Genomic DNA, 22123 nt, shown 5'->3' on the forward strand with positions numbered 1-22123 from the left:
CCTTTTGGTACACTCAGGAGAAAAAGGCAGTTATTTTTACTACCAACAGCATTACTTTTCTCCTCTGCAAATTCCTAAGAGGTTAAGGAGGGAAGTGGACCTAGTGGTTGCACTGGAGTGAAAGAGCAACTTGTTAACCACTACCAAGAGGGGAGAGCCCTGTTTTAGTACACAAAAATCAAAAGTACATGCATTAAAACTCTTTCAAGTCTCCTAATGTCATGTCTAGGAGTGGCACTGATTACCTTGCCTTTGGTGAAGGTGAGTTTACTAAATTCATAGAAGAAATCAGACTGATGCGCAGTTGAATTTTCCTCACATACATTTTCTCCTTTAAGACTGATTTTATTAAGTTCCATTAGAAGATTTCCATCCACCTGGTGTTTTCCACATTTTTTCAAGTCTTCATCCTTAGCAGATCCACCTAATTCCTCATCCTCTTCAGAGAGGGCATCCTCATCCCCTGATCCAGTGTAGGTGTTGTCTAACTCATCTTCATTAGCAACGTCATCCTCATCTTCCCTTTGGGAAATGGAGAGCCTGGGTTCTTCCTCCTCCTCCTCTTCCTCCTCCTCTTCTTCATCCGAGTGAATGATTCCTGATGTCTGGGGTAAAGAAGGGGTAAAGTGGCTTAGAGCATCTCCAAGTTCATCTGTACCTTCAATGCTTTCTTCATCAACATCAGCCTTGTCATCTAAAGTAGCAAATTCGTCACACTCTTTATCTGTAGGATTTTCGAAGCCTTTTAAATCCAAAGTGCCATCAGTCTCGTTATTTCCTGGGCTGCCACAGATGACAAGCTCTCCACATTTGCTACTACTTAAAGCTTGATCATCAGCAGTCAAAGGATGCTTGCCCTCCATTCCACATTTTTCTTTCTCATCTTTACTTCCTGTTTCTGGATGATGTACTTTAACATCCTCAGAGCCATCACAAGTGACCTCTGCCTTGATATAGTCTGAGTTTTCCAGGTGGACACTGATGTGTGTGTTTCCCATTTCCTCTGTTGATGGGCTTTCAAAGCTTTCAGCAGTCTCTTTAAGAGTAAGTGACTGTACCTTGCAGGTGCTTGCAGTTAAACTGGCAGCACCAGGACCTTGAGCCAAAACTGAGGTTTTGAGTTTAACACCTCTCACTTGTACGTCTGGATCACGTTTTGCTACTTCTTTAGAATGTTTGGAAGTACAGGTATCAGTACTCAGAGGCTTTGGAAGGCTGGATTTTGTAATTTTGTGTGGAAGAGCAAAATATTTATACGTTGTCCTTAAACAATGAAGTATATATTCAAACACAGGTTGATTATTTAGGGTCCTTGCCACATTTCTTTTAACAGAGTAGGGATCTGTAATGAAAAAAAAAAAATCTGCTACTTCATACACTTCTGTTTCATGTTTAAAAATTAGCCTGCTATAGATAAAGACAACAAGTAAGCAACAGTAAAATTTATCATGTATCATATGCTTTTAAAAAAACTGGGGATGGGGAGTAAGAAGATACAGTTTAAAAACGAAAAGAAATGCTTTCTTAAACATCTGCTCTCTGAAGAGAACCCATTCTGTTCAGAACCAGTACCCCTTCCCTATTCTGTTCTGTGACTGCGGAGGTAAAAAAAAAAAAAGAAAAAAAAGATGTCATCAGTGTGGCTCTTGTGCCCTAGGGAAGCGAGGTCTTCCCGCCAGGCTCTGCTGAGTGCTCAGCCTCCCCACTCAGCCAGGCCCTGCGGTTTGTAGAGCTTACCTCCACTCTTCTGCCCTGGGAAGCCCCATCACTGAACTGGCTGGACTGAATTCAGGGGCGAGAGGGAGGCACCAGGAGGAGACACCACTTCTCTCAATCTTTTCTCCTCCCCTAGAACTCCAGCAGGTTAGGCAATTGGCCAGAAGAGCTGAGCCAGAGAAACTGCAGGGGAGGGTTTAAAAATGTGAGATCCCCATGACTGCACACAGAATTTATGCAAAATGCAAAAAACCCTCTTACGCAATATAAGGCTTGAAAAAAATCAAGCAAAAATAAGAGCATTCCATTTAGGAGGTTCTTTAAATTATCTGAAGGAGGAGAATTAAGATTTCTAGTGGGGTTTCCACCTCCTGACTTTGTAAAGCTGAGAAGATCTCGTACATTTAATGAAATCTACAGGGCACAACAGTATGTCTTTTATACAATGGTTTCAGTTAAATGAACCTTAACTCATTTAAGAGTTTAAGTGTTTTTTTTAAGAGAAAAGGTATTTTTATGAATAAGTTCTAAATGTTATTGCAGATATTCCAAAAATAACTATACTTTTTCTCTATGGAGAGGAATCCAATGAAGAATGTTACTTTTCATGAGAAAAGGTATTTTCCTCAATCTTTGTAAAACTAAACAACATCAACAACAATCCATGAAAGGAGTGAATCTAAAAATCCAGAAACGAGAACAGCAAAGAGGAAAGCGGGATTTACACATCACTTGGAAAAGACTTTTTAAGCATTTAAAGTTGTTAAGCAATTTACAAAGAAAATAAGGACACAGCCAGCCATTCTTTTAGTTGCTTAAGTGATTAAGATGTTTTATTGCAGCACTTAAAAAACCCAGGATGAACAATTTGGTCCCTTGGAATGATTCACTGTAACACATGCAAGATTCTAGCTATCTATTTCACTTTTGGGGTCAGGCCTACCTTACATGTAGGAGCTGAAAAAAGACTGAAATAAAAAGCATGCTGTGAGACTGACACCTTAAAAAAAAGGTGGAGTGGGGAAATTAAAGATAAACATTTTGAGGTACCTTCAATGGCAATGCGCTTTTTGGGCCAATCCTTTGATTCACGAGATACCGAATCTTTGACACGGATACTTATCACTAAATCAGCCAAATTAAATTCTAAAGCATAGAATCGAAGCAATTCCACCCAGAGCTGCCCAACTGGTACTGAAGGCTGGTGTTTTAAATCAAATATTAATGATACCTATTAACAGCAAAGAGAAAACATACAGGTTATTTCAGATGTCAGTACAATCTGAAAAATAAGAGATCATTCAAGCATCAAATTAAAAAAATCTGAAAAACCTTAGCAAAGATATGAATTTGACAGCCTATCTAGATAACCACATTCTAGGTTCTATTTTGATTGTGGGAAAAAAGCATTCCTTCACTGAATTCCCAGGATTAAAGTATGTTAAAATCTAGTCATTATCATAGGAATAGACAGGCAGTTTTATGTAACCAGGCAGCACTCCTTATTTTGAAGTCTTAAGGGCAGGTGGAGAGAACTGTGCCCTGATTGCTACTACTCTCAGCACTGAGCTCTCCCTGTTCCTGCCTCTGGAGGGTGCCTTTACACAGTTACACACAGAAATTGGCTGCAGCTATAGGCACAGAGCAAAAGGAAAAACACTCCTCTCACTTGCTCTGAGAAGCTACATTAAGTTCATTGAATCTGCCAGTAGCAACTGATTTTAAAGTCAAATAAATAACTCTTGATATCAGAAATTAAAACTAAGTTTTCCACTCACAGACTCATGACAAGTTGGGACATACTGTGATGGAATATAGTGGAAAGTACAAAGGACTTAGAAAAGAAAAAAATGGGTCCAAATACAATTTTGCCACTTCACAGATCTTAACTGCTCTACGACTTAGCTGCTTCTTTCTTGGATTGGCAGTATAGCACAGAGGCTAAGAGAACTGGCTTTGGAGTGGGACATGCTTAGCTTTCAAATCCAGCTCTGCCATTTACTGGCTGTGTCTGATCCTGGTGAAGGTATATAAGCTGTCTAAGCCTCAGTTTCCTCATCTGAACAATGGGGATCACAGTACCCACCTCATAGGGTTGTTGGGAGGACTGAGTGAGAGAGTGTCTGTTAAGAGCTTAGCACAGTGCCTGGCACACATGTTCAAAAAATGGTCGCTACCATTATCTGCAGAGTAGGGATGATACCACCTATAACACAGGATAGTTATGAGGATTAAATCAGAAACAAGGGAAAGCATCTGGCAGACTGGTTGCTCTCTGTATTTTCTCATTTAGGTATAGTCTTTTTAAATACAAGAAATCGATATACCATTGAAACAATGTCACAACTGTAAGATGCTCTTAAGAGGTAATCTAGTTCAACTCCCATATGCTACAAGAGAAGGAACTGAAGTCCAAAGAGTGACTTGTCAAAGGTCCCAATGCTTGTCAGGAGCAAAATGAGGACAATGTCTCCTGATCCCAGTGCAGTGTTCTTTCACCATACCATGCAATTTTGACACTGTCGAGGTCTCAATTTCAGAAGTGGCAGCATGATTTATCTCTCCAATTAGCATTCAAATGAAAAGATAAAGTATTTAATTGGACTTTCAGCAATAGCTTTTCCTTCTAGGGTATACAAATTTATTTCCAATCGCACTTTATTATATCAAGCTTCAAAACAAGTGGTATGGTATTTTATTAATGCCACATACTTATTCACTAAATCTTAACCACAAAGGTTCTGTGAAATAAGATAAAGTTATTAGGTGGACTTAGAAAGCAAAACTGATTAAAAATGGGAGTTGTCTAGGTCCCACACACTATAGTTGAGGACACAAAGAAAACCCCAGAAATGGAAAGCTTCATTAGATCTCACCTCTTTATCCATATATTCAGCATTACTAAGGATTTTTAAGCATCTCACTGAAATGACTTGATAATATCATAACACGGAACTTAAGAGACCTTTGACATATCTAGACTAGTGGTACTTACACTTTTTGTTGTTGTTATTGTTTCTGCTTTTTTAACGTAGAGAACACTTTCTTTCTCAAATAAAATAAGACTAGCAACTAGCATTTACTGAGTGCTTACCACATGCTCGGCACTGAGTGAAGCATTCTATAAATCAGTGACTCTATGAGAGGGTACCAACATCATCCCCATTCACAGGTGAGGAAACTGGGGCACAGAAAGATTAAGTCACCTGCCCAAAGACACACAGCTAGGAAGTGGGAGAGCTGCATTTGTGTTTGTAAATTCAAATATTCTGGCTCCACAGCCTGTGCTTTTAGCCACTCCTGGAACCCCAAATAGAAAACTGATACCAGCAGCGTGTTCCGGCGGCAGCAGGGGTAGAGTGCCACCCCCACCCTCTTCCCCTCAACTCTCAAAGATTCCAGAAAACACACCTGGAGAACGTATGATTCACCATTATCTCCTCATTTTAGGCATGAGTAAATAAGGACTAAAAGAGTGACATGACCTGTTTGTGAAGAGCTAGGATTAGAATTTGGGTCTCAGAAGTATTTTGTGGGTATTACTGTCATTTTACCCCAAAGGGTTATGGGGAAGCTCATGGAGTCAAGGACCATTTACCAATTTGGGTCAGAATCCTATTGTTATTACTAGTATAATTACATTGTTCAGATTTTTGTTTGAAATTCTAATGGCAATTCTTTCCTTTTGCATAAATTCTCCCGCCCACCCCTAATGTATGGATACGGACAAGAACACTAGACCACAGACTTATTCACTGTTATTTTAGTAATTTGAGGTTAGTTAACTTTTCATATATTTAAACCTCATAATACTATCTAAGGTCTAAGCTCTTAGAGGACAGATGGGAATTTATCTTTGAATTCTCAGCCTCTTTCATAGCACCTTGCACACAGAAGAAACCACATAAGTAACTGTGGATTCAATGATTTGAATTTTACCTTTTCTCATTACTTGTCTATTCAAAGGACTGAATAGACTAGTAAATTAAACAGCCACGAAATAGTTAAGATAGTTGAGGAAAGAAGAGAGGAAGAACTGAGTAACTCATAAACTCCACAATTAACAACAAATTAAAAATAGACGGTAAAACTAAAAACAAGGGAGAACAGACCTGTCCCCTTTTAACGGGCATTCCTTTTGGTGCCTCTTCTTTTGCTGAGTCTGCGTCCCCTGCAGCATTATCAGTGTACTCCCAGACAACAGAGTCTTTCTGAATTTCTTTAAGGTTGAAATTCCCTAGTTTATTTAATGAGAAGCCTTCAATCTGGGAAAAATTAGACACATACTATTATAAGGCAGAAACGATTTTATATCAATCAGAGCTTATTAATCTTGGAAGAAATGAAAAGTAACATACTTTAGTTCACTGAAAATATAAAAGGTATTTTTTATAAAAGGAGTATCTTTGAGACATCTGTAAATTTAAAGGAAAAATCAAGGTTCTGATTTGCAAAAGAACTGGTGATTTTTGGAAATAATTCTTTAGTAAATAGTCTAAGAGAAGGCAACATGGCCTAGGCCTAAGGTCATGGTTCTGGAATAAAACCACCTGGGCCCAAATCTCACTCCCTCATGTACTAGCTGTGAGACCTTCAGTAAGGTCCTCATTTTCTTTAGGTTTCAGGCTCCTGTAAAAAGGGATAACACTAGAATCTCCTTCATGGGATAGTTATGGATTAAAATAATGGACACAAAGCATTCAGATACAGGGTATGGCATATAGTAAGTGTTTAATAAATATAAAGTGTTTCTTTTGACATTGTTAAGATGCTAAAGAAAAGTCTAGGCTCAAAAGGTCTAAGAAATGTGGAACAAATGTGAACAGATTTCTTTACTGTAGGTACAAAGGGGTTTATCACAGCCTTTTAGACAGGTTAATGTACATAATGAATTGTGGGGTGGGGTGTGTCTGTGGTAGCCCCAGTTCCCCAATGTATTTCCACATCAAATGGACTACTTCTTTGGTTTAGCAGACAACAATTCTAAAACAGAAGGCATCATGTCACGCCCCTGCTCATGACAGTTTCCTTCTTACTCAGGATGAAATTCAGTCTTTTCTAGGGCCTAGGTAATCTGGTCCTTTGCTACTTCTCTGACCCATTTTCTCAATCTGTCCTCCTGGCTTGGAGCTCACACCTGCTATTCCCTCTGCTTGGAATGCTCTTCTCCCTAAATCAGCTAACCCATGCAGTAAGGAACACAGTCAGGCTCTGCTCAAATATCTTTGACTCTAAATAACTCCTCCTCTTTCACTCTCTGTCCTTCCTACCCTGGTTTATTTTTCCTCAGAGAATTACCACCGCTTGATATGTACTTATTTACCTTTCTCACCTTATGTGTTTCTCCGGCTGCTTTTGAGTTTTGCTCTTTATTTTTGGTTTTCAGCAGTCTATGATGTGCTAAGCATGCTTCTCTTTGAATTTATCTTACTTGAGGTTTACTTGGCTTATTGAGACTGCAATTTTGTCTTTTTATCAAATTTGTGAAACTTTTTTTTTTTTTCTATCCCCTTCTCTTGCTCCTCTCCTTCTGGGGCTCAAACTACCCATAGATTAGATTTTTCTGAAATTGTTCCACAAGTCCCTGAGGCTTTATTTTTTTTTAAACTTTTCTTTTTCTTCTTTAGATTAGTTTCTACTTATCTAGTTTCATATCTACTGACTCTTTCCTATGTCACTTCCACTCTGCTATGATGCCCATCCAGTAAATTTTTTTAATTTAAAATAATGTATCTTTCACTTCTAAAATTTCCATTTGGTTCTCTTTACACTTCCTAATTCTCTGGCTGATATTCTCTATCTCTTCAAATTATTGCAAGTGTATTTCCTTTGTCTCATGGAGCAGTTATAACTGTTTTTAAAGTCTTTGGTATCTTATCTTGGGCTTGGCATCTGTTGATTTCTTTTCCCTTGAGAGTGTGCTCCATTTTCTTGGCTCTTTGTATTGTTGAGTATTTTTGGATTGTATTCTGGATATTGTGATACTATAATGTATTGTGAAAATTCTGGATCCTTTATGTTACTCCAGTACGTGTAGCTATTTTTGTTTTATAGGTAATTAACTTGCTTAGACAAAATGCAGATTGTCACATCTCTGGTAGACAGCAGCTCCAACCTCAGCTCAGTTTAGTAAGCCTTGGCTCTTAACTGTTTTCAGTCTGCTTCACATATATGGTTTATAAGTCTGTCATTTATTTTAAAAATTCTCAGTCATTATTACTTCAACTGTTTCTTCTGTTTTTCTCTTTCTTCTTCTCCAGGTATTCCCATTATACATACATTACAACCCTTAGTAATTATCCTACAGTTCTTAGCTATTCTGTTCCATTTCTTTTTCATTCTTTTGTTCCTCTTTGCTTTTCAGTTTGAGAAGTTTCCACTGAATAAAGCTCACTGATTTTTTTCCCCAGCATTGTCCAGTTTCCTGATGAATCCATCAAAGGCATTCTTCACTTTTGTTACTTTTGATTTTTAGTATTTCCGTTTGATTCTTTCCTCGAGTTTTCATCTCTCAGCTTATATTACCTATTTTTTTTTGCATGTTGACCATTTTTTCCTTTAGAGCCCTTAGCAGATTCTTGTTTTTTAAATTACTGGTCTGATAATTCCAATGTTTTCTCTGTTTCTTCAAACTATGTTTTTTGACTTTTAGTATGCCTTGTTATTTTTTTGTGGAAAGCTGGGTAAAATATAGGCCTGTGGTGTGAGGTTTTCTTTTACCTGGCTAGGAGTCAGGCTATGTACTGTTTGTTGTAGCTGTAGATGTCAAGGGGCTATAACTTATGCTGGTATCCTTGTTTTTGTCTCCTGTATTGCTTTTGGGTTTCCCAAGAGATTTCTTCTTATATGAGGTCTGTCTGTTGTAATCCCATTATTACACCGGAGGCCTAATGATGCTGTAGTAAGGTGTGAGGGGAGGGGAAGCATTCTATAGTCCTATGTTCAGATCTCAGTCTTTTAGTGAGACTGTGGTCCTGGGCTGTGACCTTCACAAAGTGCTTCTCAGTCCTGCCCACCAGAGGTGAGACAGGAAACTACAGAGGGTTGGAGTTGGTATTTTTCCTTTCCCCAGGTCAGTTAGGCCCTGATAAAACTCAAGGTGGTTAGGCTCTGGTAAAACAGTTTCCCTTGAGGGCAGGCTTTTGTTTCTAACAGCAGAATGCTCCAGGCAATTTCAAAATGGCTAGCTTTTCCCTCAAAGGGGATTTTTATTAGATCATTACCCTGAGAACCTGGTGGGCATTTTTGGAGATAAAACTCATGAAATCAGCCCCCTAAAACCGGCCCCCCTATTGTTTTTCACTTTCAAGCTTATCCAAACTGAGTCTCCAGAATCAGAGTCCATGTCTTCCTACCCTGGTGGCCATTCCACAGGCAGGATTCTGTTCCCTGGGCTTCTGCTCTGACAAGTTATATATTTGCCAGTCTCTCCAATTTTGGGGGCAGTGGTTTTCCTCATGACCTCAATTCTCTGATGGATCTAAAAAGAGTTGTTGATTTTCAGCATGTTCAGTTTTTTTCTTTTTGTGAAGATAGAGTATTGACTTCCAATCTCCTTATATGGCATGCTGGACTGGTTCAGAAGTCAGTCAGTGATGTATTAAGTTCCCACACAGAATTAAGGGTTCCACTTCTCTATATCTTCCCTTTCTGTTTTTTCTTCCCCTTATTATCTGGTGGCCTTAGTTCCTCTGGCTGGAAAGAGGACTGGTTCTTCTACCAGGGTTGCCTTCAGGGGTAAAGCCACTGAAAAACAGAAACTCACCCTGTGTTGGTCACTTGCTACAGGTTTTGACTTCTCTCCAAAGTCTGTTTGCATTTGTTCAGTCTCTAGAGCCTTCACGTTGTTGTTTTATGTATTTTGTTCAGAATTTATAGCTGTTATTTCCAGAAGGATCACTTGTTTTAGGAGTTCATACCTACATACCGTAAGTGGAACTTGCCCTTCTACTGAAGGGGAAAAAGACTACATGTGTTCTCCTACCTGTAGAGTTCCAGGAAATCTACATTCCTGATCTCATTTCAAAAATTTGCAGATGAGTCTTTCACCAAGGTTCAGAGATTAAATAACTTGTTCAGGTCACAAGGATTTAAGTGGCAAATCCTGGGTGAATCTCAGGGCTGCCAAACTTTAACACTACTCTTCTTTCTACTATATTATCTGGCATTCTTAAAGTGTAAATAACTGTTTCCTAAGGGTTACGTTTACATAATCTAACATAAGGAAGATTCCAAATAATATTTACTAGGAGACTAATAAAATATTGTTGTAGGGGATAAAAGATGCTAAGAACACAGGGTTAAGCCTAGTCATCATTCATAACTCACATGTCAATATCTAATGATAATAAATGGGAATTTTAATTGGGAGTAAAAGGTCAGAGAGATAATCTCCAACAAGGAAGAAATCTGAGTAGGTTGGGAGAGAATGGCTGAAAGATTTTTGAAAACACAGATCTGAGCACAGAGATACAATACTCTAAACTTCCTGACAGATAATTTAGTATTATTCATCTGTGTACTACCTTCAGGGCCTAGTACAATGACTAACATACAGAGTGCTTTAAAAATTTTGAAGGAGTTAACAGTTTAGATACCCTCATGCACGTAATTTTGAGGTTCTCAATAGATTTTCTGCAGAAATAGTGATATAAAATATCTGGCATGGGGCTTCCCTGGTGGCGCAGTGGTTGAGAGTCCGCCTGCCGATGCAGGGCACATGGGTTTGTGCCCCGGTCTGGGAAGATCCCACATGCCGCGAAGCGGCTGGGCCCGTGAGCCATGGCCGCTAAGCCTGCCCGTCTGGAGCCTGTGCTCCGCAACGGGAGAGGCCACAACAGTGAGAGGCCCACGTACCGCCAAAAAAAAAAAAAAAAATCTGGCATGAACAAGGCACTGAATTTCTTTTCTCACTTGCTTCATATTTTTGACTAAAAGACCCTAGCAGAAGCCAGCACAATGATACTTGACTAGTTTAAAATGCTGAAAGCTACAGATCACTTTGGTTCAGGCAGCAGTTTGCCGTATTTGATACAAGAATTCAATCTATATTTGGCCACCACATACTTGTCTTTGTTATTAAATCTTAAATACATAAATGGTATAATCAAAACCAAATTCTGTGTCACCTTAGAGAACTTCCAGTACTACTGCCGAGGAAATAATACACTGGCCATAGGAAAGGGTATTCATGCTACTCTTAAGCAAATCCTGAGGAGAATCCCATCACCAGAATAGAAGCACTTTAGTTTTTTTTTTTTTTTTACTGCATCCTCACATCAGTGACAGATGCCTACTTTAGAGATGATGAGGACACAAGAAAAGGTAGATTTCACTAAGACATTGGTGAGCATGGCAATGCATCCAACCTCTTCTAAGGCTTTTTGTTTGGCATAGGAGTCCAACTGGTTTGGTTCCATCTTAAACTCCTGTCTCTCTTGGATCAAAGTGAAAAGAAAACTTTAAAGACTTTCACAGAATCCTATTTGAGTCTGATGAAAAGGGTTATTTATCAACTAAGGGTTGACTTTGTTCTCTCACCATTTTTTCTACCAGGAGAACAGACTAGCAAGGATACCCTGAATTTTTTCATTTCAGTACCACAAGCACAAAGAGAGCTCCCTTTAGGCAACTGGGTCACAGCACAGCAGACTGCAATCCCTAATGCCAAGACAGAGTTTATATAGGACTTATTCTGCTTTAGTCTTTATTCTCAGGGCCTGGCAGACAAAGGTCCCTGCTTAATTCTCAACTTATTAAGTATAAAGAAAAAATTCCTTAAAATCTTATTTTTTTTTATAGACCCATAATTAAGGGCTACTGCTCTAGAACAGTAGACAAGAATCCTGCATATGGTAAGAAGACTAGTTAAAATACTGGATGTACCAAAGTAAGCTTTCACCCAGTGAGCCTTTTTATAAAGTAAGGGTACACGTAAGATTTTTATCAAGATAATCACCTAGGGATTAACAGTGAGGTTTCCAAGAGAATGAGAATAACCTCATTTTGACTTTGAGATGGCTTCTTCTTAAATCTTACTATTTGAATAAATCAGCTCAACTTTAATTTATCCAGAAAGAAAGAACGGTCACATTACTGAAGTCTAATTCATCTTAAAGATTATAGCAAAATATTATTCAAGAGGTGACTACTAAGTTCTGCATCTTGTGGTATAGGTAGCAATTTCAGCACTTATATTTTCTTTTGTTTCACAGGGAACGGGGTATAAAGAGAATCAAAAGACTAGAAATAGTAAGTAAGTGATAGCCAACCAAAAACTTCTTACAGTCTGTCTGGAGGTGATATATAAATTCAAGTATAAAATTATAAAACTACCCAAAGAAAGTGTGTACCAAATGATAATATAGGTTCACCTTCTCTTGTCTGAAAACCTCAAGATCATGTGTTCCATAAATCAAGAGTTTTTTCAGTTTAGAAAAGTAACAGTGTGTCCCTAAGCAGAGTACAGGGCAGCATCCTGAGTCAAATACATTAATATTTCAGCAGTGAAAGGTACGAATATTCACAATAGTAGGATAAATAAATTCATGTCAGTTCTGGTTAAGTTTTTAGACTCTGAAATTATACACAAGGGATTGTGGCCCTGTACTAAAATCAGTATCAGATATATAACCAAAAAAGTTTTATACCCATGATCCTAGATAAACAGGCAGAAGGGGTTCTTTCCTCTGTTGAAGAAAGAAAATGGCCATCAGGGCAAACACATAAGGTGGCAAACCTCCTTCTTCAGGGCGATCTATACTGCAAAGCTACAAATGAGAGAAAAGAGGATAAGCATTCTTTTGTACTTGTCAAAAAGTACATTCTTTTGTAAACTTGTCATTTACACAATCTGGTCTAAAACCCGTTACTTCATTTCCGTGTGTCACATGATTTACCCCTCCAAATAAAACTCCACAGTGACAAAGCACTTCTTGTACTTTTGGGGTAACCACATATTGTGGTTTTGAGTGAGTTTCAATTTCAAATTTTTCATTTTGTTAACTTAACTCATTTGTGAAGGGCCCTAAAAATAATATTTGCTGTTTTTTTTTTTTATATCCATGGTAAATCCATTCACTTGGTTCAAAGACTTGTTAATGAAGTCAAAAAATGATGGTTCAATTCCAACTGTAAGCCAATTGGCTTTGCTCAGTTTAATGGTCCCCTCACCCTTAGCTACTACCTTGAAAATGCATGCTTTGGTCAGAAAGGTGACTAGGGGAGAATGTAGGCAAACTCATCAGCGCTAGCAGAAATAACAACTTAGAAAGCATGGCCTACTTAGTGATGAAGTAGGAGGCTGCTTTCAAAGGATAGCACATTGTGATTATCAATTCACCCAGTTAAGAGTGAGACATCCTCTGTCCCTGTTGGGTCCTGGACCCAAGCAACAGAAACTACGTATTGTTACTGCCATGTCTTAATCAGTAAAGCTTTGGCTTTTCTCTACACAGAATCTCAATTTTATAATCATGATGGGACCTTACATTTTGGGGAAATGTTAGATGTTCTCATGCTTATTTGAGCATTTCAACAGGATACCATATTTAAAACACTGTAGAAATGTAAAGCAAGATCAGATAGTGGCTTTCATTTTTGGGGAGTCTCTGGGTATATTATTGGAAATGGTATGATAAGCTTCATCTCAAACTTTCCTGTGCCTGAGAATCACTTCCGGAAACTAGTTAAAATGTACACACTTGGTGGGTCACATGAGAGTAATGTACTTACTATTGATGAGATTCATCTTATGAAGCTGCAGCTTCATTTATAAATGCTTTTAGACATTGTTTTTTCCTCAGCAAAGACTTGGTTTATTTACAGTGTATTTGATTCATATGGTACAAAGGTAGGAATATTGTGATGAGTATATTTGCTTGATCTGCAGAAAATGATTTCTTAACCCACTTGTGGGAGTCCTGTGCTCTAAACTGACTTTTCACTGATGGCCATAATTTGCCTTAATCCACACACGTTTTTATCAGGTTTTCCTGACAACCTACATCAAGAATCTTTAAGCAGCGTAATTTTGTCTCTCTTAATTGAGCAGGGCAACATGAACAAGATCCAGCCCCAAACTGAGACTAAGGGATGGGGGGCTTTAGCTAGTGAAGCTGATCAAGCACAGACAACCTTATAAATTCATGCAGTAAAGTGAACTTGCTTCCAAGGATGTCAGCTGAGAAATCCATAGAAATCCCTGCTACACAATTAACATGGAAAGAATTATGGTTTGAGATAGACTTGTACAAAAAAATAAGATTCTGGGAGAGTTGCATTTTTCTGAGGGTAACAGCAGTGCCATTCTACCACTAGAAAGGGGGAAACGGGAGAGGGACGGACAGAATTCTCTTCTGCTGTTTTTCAAACTATGTGTTTTTGAATTTGCCTCCAGCTGATGAGAGTAATGTTAGATTTAGGACACATCATTGAAATGCCAGCTGGTTGCTTCCACTAACAAATATATGGAAATAGCTTTCGAGGTATTTTTTAGACCATCAAAATTTTACTTCTGTTTGGTGAGGGATCAGAACTACAAAGAAAAGAAAATAAAATGTAAACACTTGGGCCGTAACTCTGGGATTTGACTTACATATCTAATTTTTAATAAGCATCATAAAGCATTTTGATCTTTTGAGCAATATGTCATAGTGAAGTAGAAACTGAGTTTTTCTTTCTGTACACATTAAAATTTCTGTTCTAATACTCAGATGCCAACTCCCTTGATGTCTACAAATATGCATCCAAACATTTAAGATTAAATGAACCATGTAAAAATCAAAGCATACTGCTTATGCACACATAGAATGTGCATTCATTTAAAGAACTCAAACCTACCTTTGCCCAGTACCTAAATGCAATCACCAAAGGAACCAGCTTTGATTCTAGTTTTCCAAGGGCAGTTAAATGATTTGTTGTCAGACAAGCATTTTCATTTCCTGCACTCACTTTACAAAGAAGACCACTGGTGGGGGTAGCGGGTGAGAATGGGAAGGAAAAAGAGAAAGTATTATACAGGTATCAGGTGACTTTTACACCACCACCAACTAATTTACACTGATAATAAATACTTCTAACTCACTAAACCTTTATGGGTCATCTCAATATTGGATTAAAAAAGATAGGGCAGGGGCTTCCCTGGTGGCACAGTGGTTGCGCGTCCGCCTGCCGATGCAGGGGAACCGGGTTCGCGCCCCGGTCCGGGAGGATCCCACATGCCGCGGAGCGGCTGGGCCCGTAAGCCATGGCTGCCGAGCCTGCGCGTCCGGAGCCTGTGCTCCGCAACGGGAGAGGCCACAACAGAGGGAGGCCCGCATACCACAAAAAAAAAAAAAAAAAGATAGGGCAGCTGTCTTCTGAGTAAACTTTATTTTTCAAGAACTAAAACTTCATGTTTTCATATATTAAAATTATTTTGGGGGGAAAATGCAAGTAAGGAGAATACCGTAAAATGTTTCAAATGGGAGTATGAATTCATCTTTATAAGGGCAAGAGTGTTTTCCCTAGTTGGAGGAATATGCCTAATGGCAAATCATTACAGCCTAGAAACTACCCATTTACAGTGGTAATGGTAATGCTTCCAGATGGAGAGAGAGCCGGGTGAACCGTTACTCAGCACTGTTTAAAATGCTTCTAAAAAGGATGGCAAATAAAGGTGATTAGAGCAAGTAACTATTTGACAGAGTTGTTGTTACTGAAATGGGTCAAAATGCTTCCTTCCTATATTTTTTCTTTTTAAGTAATTTTACTCTTTTAAAAATAAAACACTTTTTCCTCTTGGGTTAAACACCAACAGTAGAGGGAGAATGCTAACAGGAAGCTTGTGAAATTAACCACATAGGAGCTTACAATTCTAGAAACTGGACATTAAGATGGAGTAAAGTACAAGTGCTTTTGGCAAGTTGGTACTTAATAAACAGCTTAAAGAAGCAGAGACCTTTGCTTTTCTCTGCACACCACCACTGGCACCCTAGCGTGGAAATCTGCGTCAACATCAATAAAAGAGTCTGGAAAAAGAAAAGAATATCAGATAGGTTAGTTAACTAAGCCTTTGTTTAAAAGCACAGTTAGATAAAGTACAAGTACCAGTTGTGAATTATCTGTTTGGTCTTTTGAAAGACCATTACAAAATAAGGTTCTCAAGAGATGATTATGAAATAAAAGTGACTTGAAAAGGAAAAAAGTATTATATTCAAGAATCAAGTGATCACATTAATTTAAAACCCTTATTTTGAAAAACTAATGTCTGACTAGAAATGACTACATTATTGAATTAGAACATTTAAATGTTACGTGGGTAACATAATTAGAAATATGAATAGGACATTTAAAAAAATTGCTGCAAAAGCTACTAAAATATGTGGGCTCAAAATACATACTGACTGAAGTAAGAAGAAACATTTAAATGTTTCATTCAATCAAAACAAAAAGGATGGGAAAGACTAATTCAAGGGATGAGACAATTTAATGAGGCCTATGGAAAGCACATAAGCCCTCAAGCCCCAGTTGGACATTACTCTGGACAATTGATAAACCTAACTGGGAACAACTATTTGTTGATTCATTCATCTGGGCTGGGCCACACTATTTATTATTTGTAAGGTATTAATTTAAACCATGGAATAAAAAAGATTATCCTTCAGTTTTTTACCCTCAAGAGTAAATTTTACATATTTTGATTCTTTTTAGTCTCAGCCTAGGGCTAATATAATCTTTATAAATTGTGACATTATCACCAAGCTAAAAGCTTTACTTACAAAATAATTATTCTGCATAGTAGGACAACTAACAAGACTCTAATTAACTTGCTAATAATTCATGGACATTTGCTTTAGTTTTTTGTTTGGATATTACCCATATAAGTAAATCAAAAAACATGACTTCCTATTTTCAAAGTTTGAGAAATAAGATATATTCAAATTATAGACAAAAGAAAAATTTAAGAGCAAAATGTGGAAAGAATTTGGCCTTACCACTGTTCTTTAAACATTCTTGGACAAGTAAGAGAACATCTGGCTGAGACATCTAGGAAATAAGTGAATATATCAAATAATCCATAAGTACTTTTGCTTCACTGAGATAATACACAGTCGTCTGAAATTACCCAAATTCCTTTCCAAATTAGAAAGCACCTTGCTACCAGAGTAAAGGAATTAATCATTGTGCTGTGTGCACACATCAGTCAGACACAGAGAGGAGAGATGAGATGAACAAAAAGAGGATGAGTGTGGGCAAAAAGAGACCTACTACGCAGTTAACTCCTGATTCACTAATTCCTGAGGTAATTAGCCTCTCAGCAAATCTCAAAGTTGTGGCTAGAGGTTGTCAAACTGTTAACAATATTACTTCTCACTCTGTGAGACTACTTCAACAGATTGCTTACCCGGGTCTCCACTTTAGTCTTGCCTTTCTCTATTAATCCTTGCTCCACACAGGAACCAAAACCACTTAAAATCATACATTAGATCTAGTTGTAACCCTCCTTAAAACTCTCAATCTGGCTTCTTAATGCCCTTAGGTCAAAATGAAATTCTGGCTTCCAGTATGTTGGGCCCCAGACTACTCCTCTATCCTAATCTTTAGCTATTCTTTCTCAAGGTCCCTTCACCACTGCTCTTACAATTTTTCCTTTAGCGCCCTGAATAGGCCAAACTCACTGTTTGCAAATGATGTGCCCTCAGGCTGAAACACTCTTTTACCCTTTCACTGTCCCCACCCATTTTCATCTTTTAGAGTTCAGTTTAAATGTAATCCCTTCAAAGGGGCCTTCAGGACAGCTATATCTACACTCTTTTATTTTCTCTCACAGAACCATGTTTCCTTGCATAGCTCTCATTATAATTAATTATACATACATAATTACTTATCTCCTTCCCTACGTATGAATTCCAGGAGAGAGAAATGGTATCTGTTTTGTCCTCTAGAACCTAGTATGGTGCTTGACATATACTCAAACTCACTGAATATTTGCTAAATGAATGAATGACATGAAATCAAAATAACTGCTATGCTGGTAAATTATTAAGCAGAATTTAAGGTTAAAAGAACCGTAAAATCTATTGGTCAGCTGACCAGGTAGCTATAGCAGTCAGGGATGGCAAGGAATGAGAAGCTGTGAAACAGAACATCTGGGGGAGGAGACTAGGAATCATTTTTATTTTTAAGTAGCAACTCAAGTAAATGGGCATAAACCATTTGCAAACTGGCCTGCAGGAACCACCAGTAAGTAAATGGATAATCTACCAAAGTGCCTTCCAGTTTTAAAGTTCTGACTCATCAATATCTTTTTGAACCATGTTTAAAACAGAAATCTAGGCTAGGTGTAGTTCTTCAAAAGCGTAATTATTTTTACAAGGTGGGTGTATATAAGAGGAAACTCAGGAACAAATTAAGCTTGCAGGTCATAAATGTTTATATAGATACACAATTTGAAATCTGAAATCCTTTCCTGCCATTGGAAAGTTGACTTATCAAGATAATTTAATCCTTTCAAGTTAACAAACCTAAATTACCCCATCAGATTCACATGGTTAAAAGACCAGTGTCTGAAAAAAGTATGAAAGATCTGTAGAATAAAAAGTAATGCTCTAAAATTGAAGGCATGCAGAAGAACATAAAAACAGCAATTTTAGGAAAAAAAATTATACTTTTAAAAACAACGCAGTTTTAGGAAAAAAACATCACACCTAAACTGTCCTCAAGTAGCTAAAATATATCCATATATAGCTCACATTTGGGAAAAAAAAGAAATTCTGTACCACTCTGTGAAAATTCTAACATTTCACTTTGTACTTACAATGGCTGGAAATTGAATGTCAATGTTTATATCTGAATTTTTGAAACCCAATCTGCTACAGGATGACCCATATAATCTCAGAGAACAATCTAAAACAAAAAAATTGAATAAATACAAGTCATAAATAAAGTAAAATTTCTCAAAAGTTATTACAAGACACTGCTATTTCAGAAGTGTAACCATCAATTAGAACTACACACAAAAGAAAAACAGTGTTCAAGTCTGGCATAAGCAAAGGACAAGAATGGGTGACTCTTTGCTCTTGTCTTCATTTTATTTTATTTAAAAGGGAAGACTGCAGTTTAGTTTAATAGCCACTCTTTTCGTATCAGTTGTAAAACATGTTAAAACTTACTTTACTATTTCATGTTTTGTGCAGAAAATACTATTTGAAATGATTTTTAAAATGTGGAAGTCGAAAAGGGATGCCTAACTTTGTCATATGTTTGTAAACCTGATAGTATGTATATACTGAAGAGTTAATGCAAACACTTCACCTTTTTGAAAGCGTACATAGGTATAATTTACTATAAAGATCATGTTTCAGTAAAACAATAATCACAAAAATCAGCATAAAGTTACTTTTCAATATGAATACTCATTGTATTATGAACAAAAAGCTTAATTTAACATAATATAATCCCTTTAGGAAAAGTTTAGAAAATAATTATAATATCACTGATATAACTTAAAATGTTAGGCAGCAAGCGATTCACAGTTCAGAGGAAGACGTGTGTATGTGTACCACCTATATTTATTTTACAGCATTTTCCCCAATGTTTTACTATTGTTGTGCCAAAAAATTACCCCTTCTCACCAGGGGACTTTGTTTTTTTTTTTTTCAGGTTTGTTAAGTCAAACAACTTCTTTGGGTTTTAACAGGTTTTCCATGACAAAGCACATTCAACTTTACAATGAAAACCTATGGCAAAAATCAAAATTACAAATGACTTCTCAGGAACTTGTCTACAACATAAAGGATGAGACACCTATACAGGGGGATGAGCAGAATCTTGCCCTTTATTTTTTTTAACAGATATATATTAATATGAATCATATACTATATGAATGATCTTTCAGTAGAACAAACAGTTTTATGGGTGGTACGGCAATAAATTCAAATAGTGATTTCAACCCTGGCTGTGGATCAGAATCACTTGTGGAGCTTTCAAAAAAATAGTTTTCCATGGCTCCACAGACATAACTTGGAAAAATCAATTCAACACTGTACAAAATCTCTTACAAATTAGTTTTGAAAGCTCATTTTAGATGGTGCAATTCTTTTAAGTGCGGTTAAATAGAACCTTTTATGGACACAGATAACCTGAAAATGACTCCAGGATACTTTTATTTTAACTCAAAATACTGTGTCAATGTAAATAGGTAGAAAGGTGTGGTGATCGTTTTGTAATGTATAAAAAATACTGTATCACTATGTGTACACCTGAAACTAATATATTGTAAGTCAATTATATTTCAATTAGAAAAAAGAAACTGAACTTAGAGATGGAAAGTAAATAAATAAATAGAAAGATAAACAGATATACAAGAGTCCCATGGAGCTCTAATAATACGTGGCATGTAAATGGAGAGACACAATGAAACTCACAATGAAGACAGGTTAATGACAACATATGTAAAAGTCTGTGTTACCTTAGGGTAAGCCAGGAGAAAAAACACATACAATAAAATTGAGAGCTTCAGGACATGGCAAATCAATTTCTATTAGGCAAAAATTACTACTGGTAGGAAAAATGGATGGGGTACTTTTAGGTAGCTAAAAAGAAAAACAAATCTAGAAAATACCTGGTAACTTGTGTTGGAACACATTTTCCATGATACGTTTAATTTCTAGTCTCTGTTCCAAGTTCTCATTGTGTAAGCCAAACTCCTGTACCACTCTGTCAATGGCAATACCAATCGCATTTATCTGGGAGGGTGTAGGCGGGGGTAATGTGGTGAGCAACTCTTCCTCCTGCTTCTCCTTTTGAGATCAATGTTGAGATTAAAAATGACTCACACAGTTTTTACCTTCTACCATTCACAGAGACAACACCCTGTACAGTATACTGGAATATTTTTCTTAGCCCTCCTTCTCACTTTAGCTGTTTTAGTCTTCATCTCATCAAACACGCACACACTTCTTTATGCACATAAAGTGATAATAGAGGGAAGACAGGAATAAGGAAAAAGTGTAAAGAAAGAACATTAGAAACAGCAATGGCAAATTATTTACTTTATTATTACTGGCCTAAGGACATACATCTAGGTCCTACCATTGGCTTCATTCATCCTGATACTGTCCTAAGGAAATTCACAAGACTGCCCAGCAAACATATCTGACCAGTATAAAGTATTTTGGTCAAAATAAATTCAGCAATATAAGTAGCAAAATTACTAATACTATAATCTTAAGGAAAGTCATAAAGATGACAAGTAATAACTGACAAGTAAACATATTTGTTTGGGTTATAGTAAACTTACCTTAATGTTTTTCTTGTGCCTCTTTTCTTTGATATGCTTATGAGCAAATGCAATGGATTCAATTAAAACATCACAAAGTCTGCAGGTGTACTTTGCTGTAGGGTAGTTTCTCGGTCGCTACAATTTGAAGAGATTTATAGAGACATACACATAAGCACATATTTATAGAGACATATAGAGAGAAAGATGTACAGAGACAAAATACAGGTAAACAAAAACTGGCCAGAAGATGATTTCTCATTCACTTTAAAAACTGTTAATATAGTACTATCACTCTTTATCACTCTGCTAATAATTATTTTTTAAAAGTAATTCTTAAAAAAAAAAGTAATTCTATTAAATCAAACAGTATCACTTTTGACTTGTAGTGCTTAAATACCAAAGTAGGATATATAATTCATCAAAGCACATGTTCCCAACTACTAATAGATTAAACCAAAACAAGGATTTTAACTAACAAAGGCTGTTACCCTTCTCAGCCTGTCGATGCAGTCTCTTTTCAATCGCTCCTCAGCCTGCTGTAAGCCCAGTAGCTCCTTAGCTGAAAGCAAAGACTCATCAATCACAGGGCCTTCCAAGTCTCCATCCTGTTCATTTTCCTCATTTCTAGTCCTCCGTGGCTTCCTAGGTCTGGACCTCTGCTTCTTGTTTTCTTAAGTTAGGGGGAAAATATTATTGGCAATACTGAATAACACCACTCTGAGTAAAAAGCAGAACTTAACATATTTATTAATGAAATCATGTGATATCTGAATGACATCTGAACACAGAGCAAAAGGAAAGGTATACCTCTCCCATGGATAAAATGCTTAAATACCCTTAAGCTCCTCACATTTGGATACACCAATCCACAGAAACCATCTTTTTGGAAAACTTAAAAGAATTCTACTTCAACCATAAAATTTGATTTTATCATCTCTTCCTGGTATACTGCTGAGCATACTCAAGCAATAGTAAAAATTATCCTTTGAAGTACACCTGTAATTCTAATGTAATTAATATATAATGTACATGTATCTAATGCTTCCTAGTACACCTGTAAGTATACCTGGTATTCTAATGAAAACTATCCACATCTGTTTTCATTTTTTATAAGTGAACAGTCTCAATGGAGCAAAGACGGAC

The 22123-nt window shown here is 37.1% G+C and overlaps 1 protein-coding gene across 6 annotated transcripts in view; it reads right to left on the bottom strand.

Annotated features, from left to right (window-relative positions):
• TUT7 (terminal uridylyl transferase 7) overlaps positions 1 to 22123 on the bottom strand; it is a 64719-nt gene that overhangs the window by 37277 nt on the left and 5319 nt on the right. For all 6 annotated transcript variants that reach the window (XM_028494109.2, XM_028494107.2, XM_024132864.3 and 3 more), the window contains exons 3-13: positions 21469 to 21650; positions 20999 to 21115; positions 20321 to 20498; positions 18515 to 18603; positions 16692 to 16743; positions 15656 to 15725; positions 14557 to 14683; positions 12366 to 12485; positions 5829 to 5981; positions 2767 to 2947; positions 246 to 1342 (exon numbers count right to left, since the gene is read on the bottom strand). In XM_028494109.2, the coding sequence (XP_028349910.1) occupies positions 246 to 1342; positions 2767 to 2947; positions 5829 to 5981; positions 12366 to 12485; positions 14557 to 14683; positions 15656 to 15725; positions 16692 to 16743; positions 18515 to 18603; positions 20321 to 20498; positions 20999 to 21115; positions 21469 to 21650 (2366 nt within the window). The remainder of the gene's footprint in view (positions 1 to 245; positions 1343 to 2766; positions 2948 to 5828; positions 5982 to 12365; positions 12486 to 14556; positions 14684 to 15655; positions 15726 to 16691; positions 16744 to 18514; positions 18604 to 20320; positions 20499 to 20998; positions 21116 to 21468; positions 21651 to 22123) is intronic.

The sequence above is a fragment of the Physeter macrocephalus genome, chromosome 9, assembly GCF_002837175.3.
Source record: "Physeter macrocephalus isolate SW-GA chromosome 9, ASM283717v5, whole genome shotgun sequence".
In the NCBI taxonomy this organism is placed as follows: domain Eukaryota; kingdom Metazoa; phylum Chordata; class Mammalia; order Artiodactyla; family Physeteridae; genus Physeter; species Physeter macrocephalus.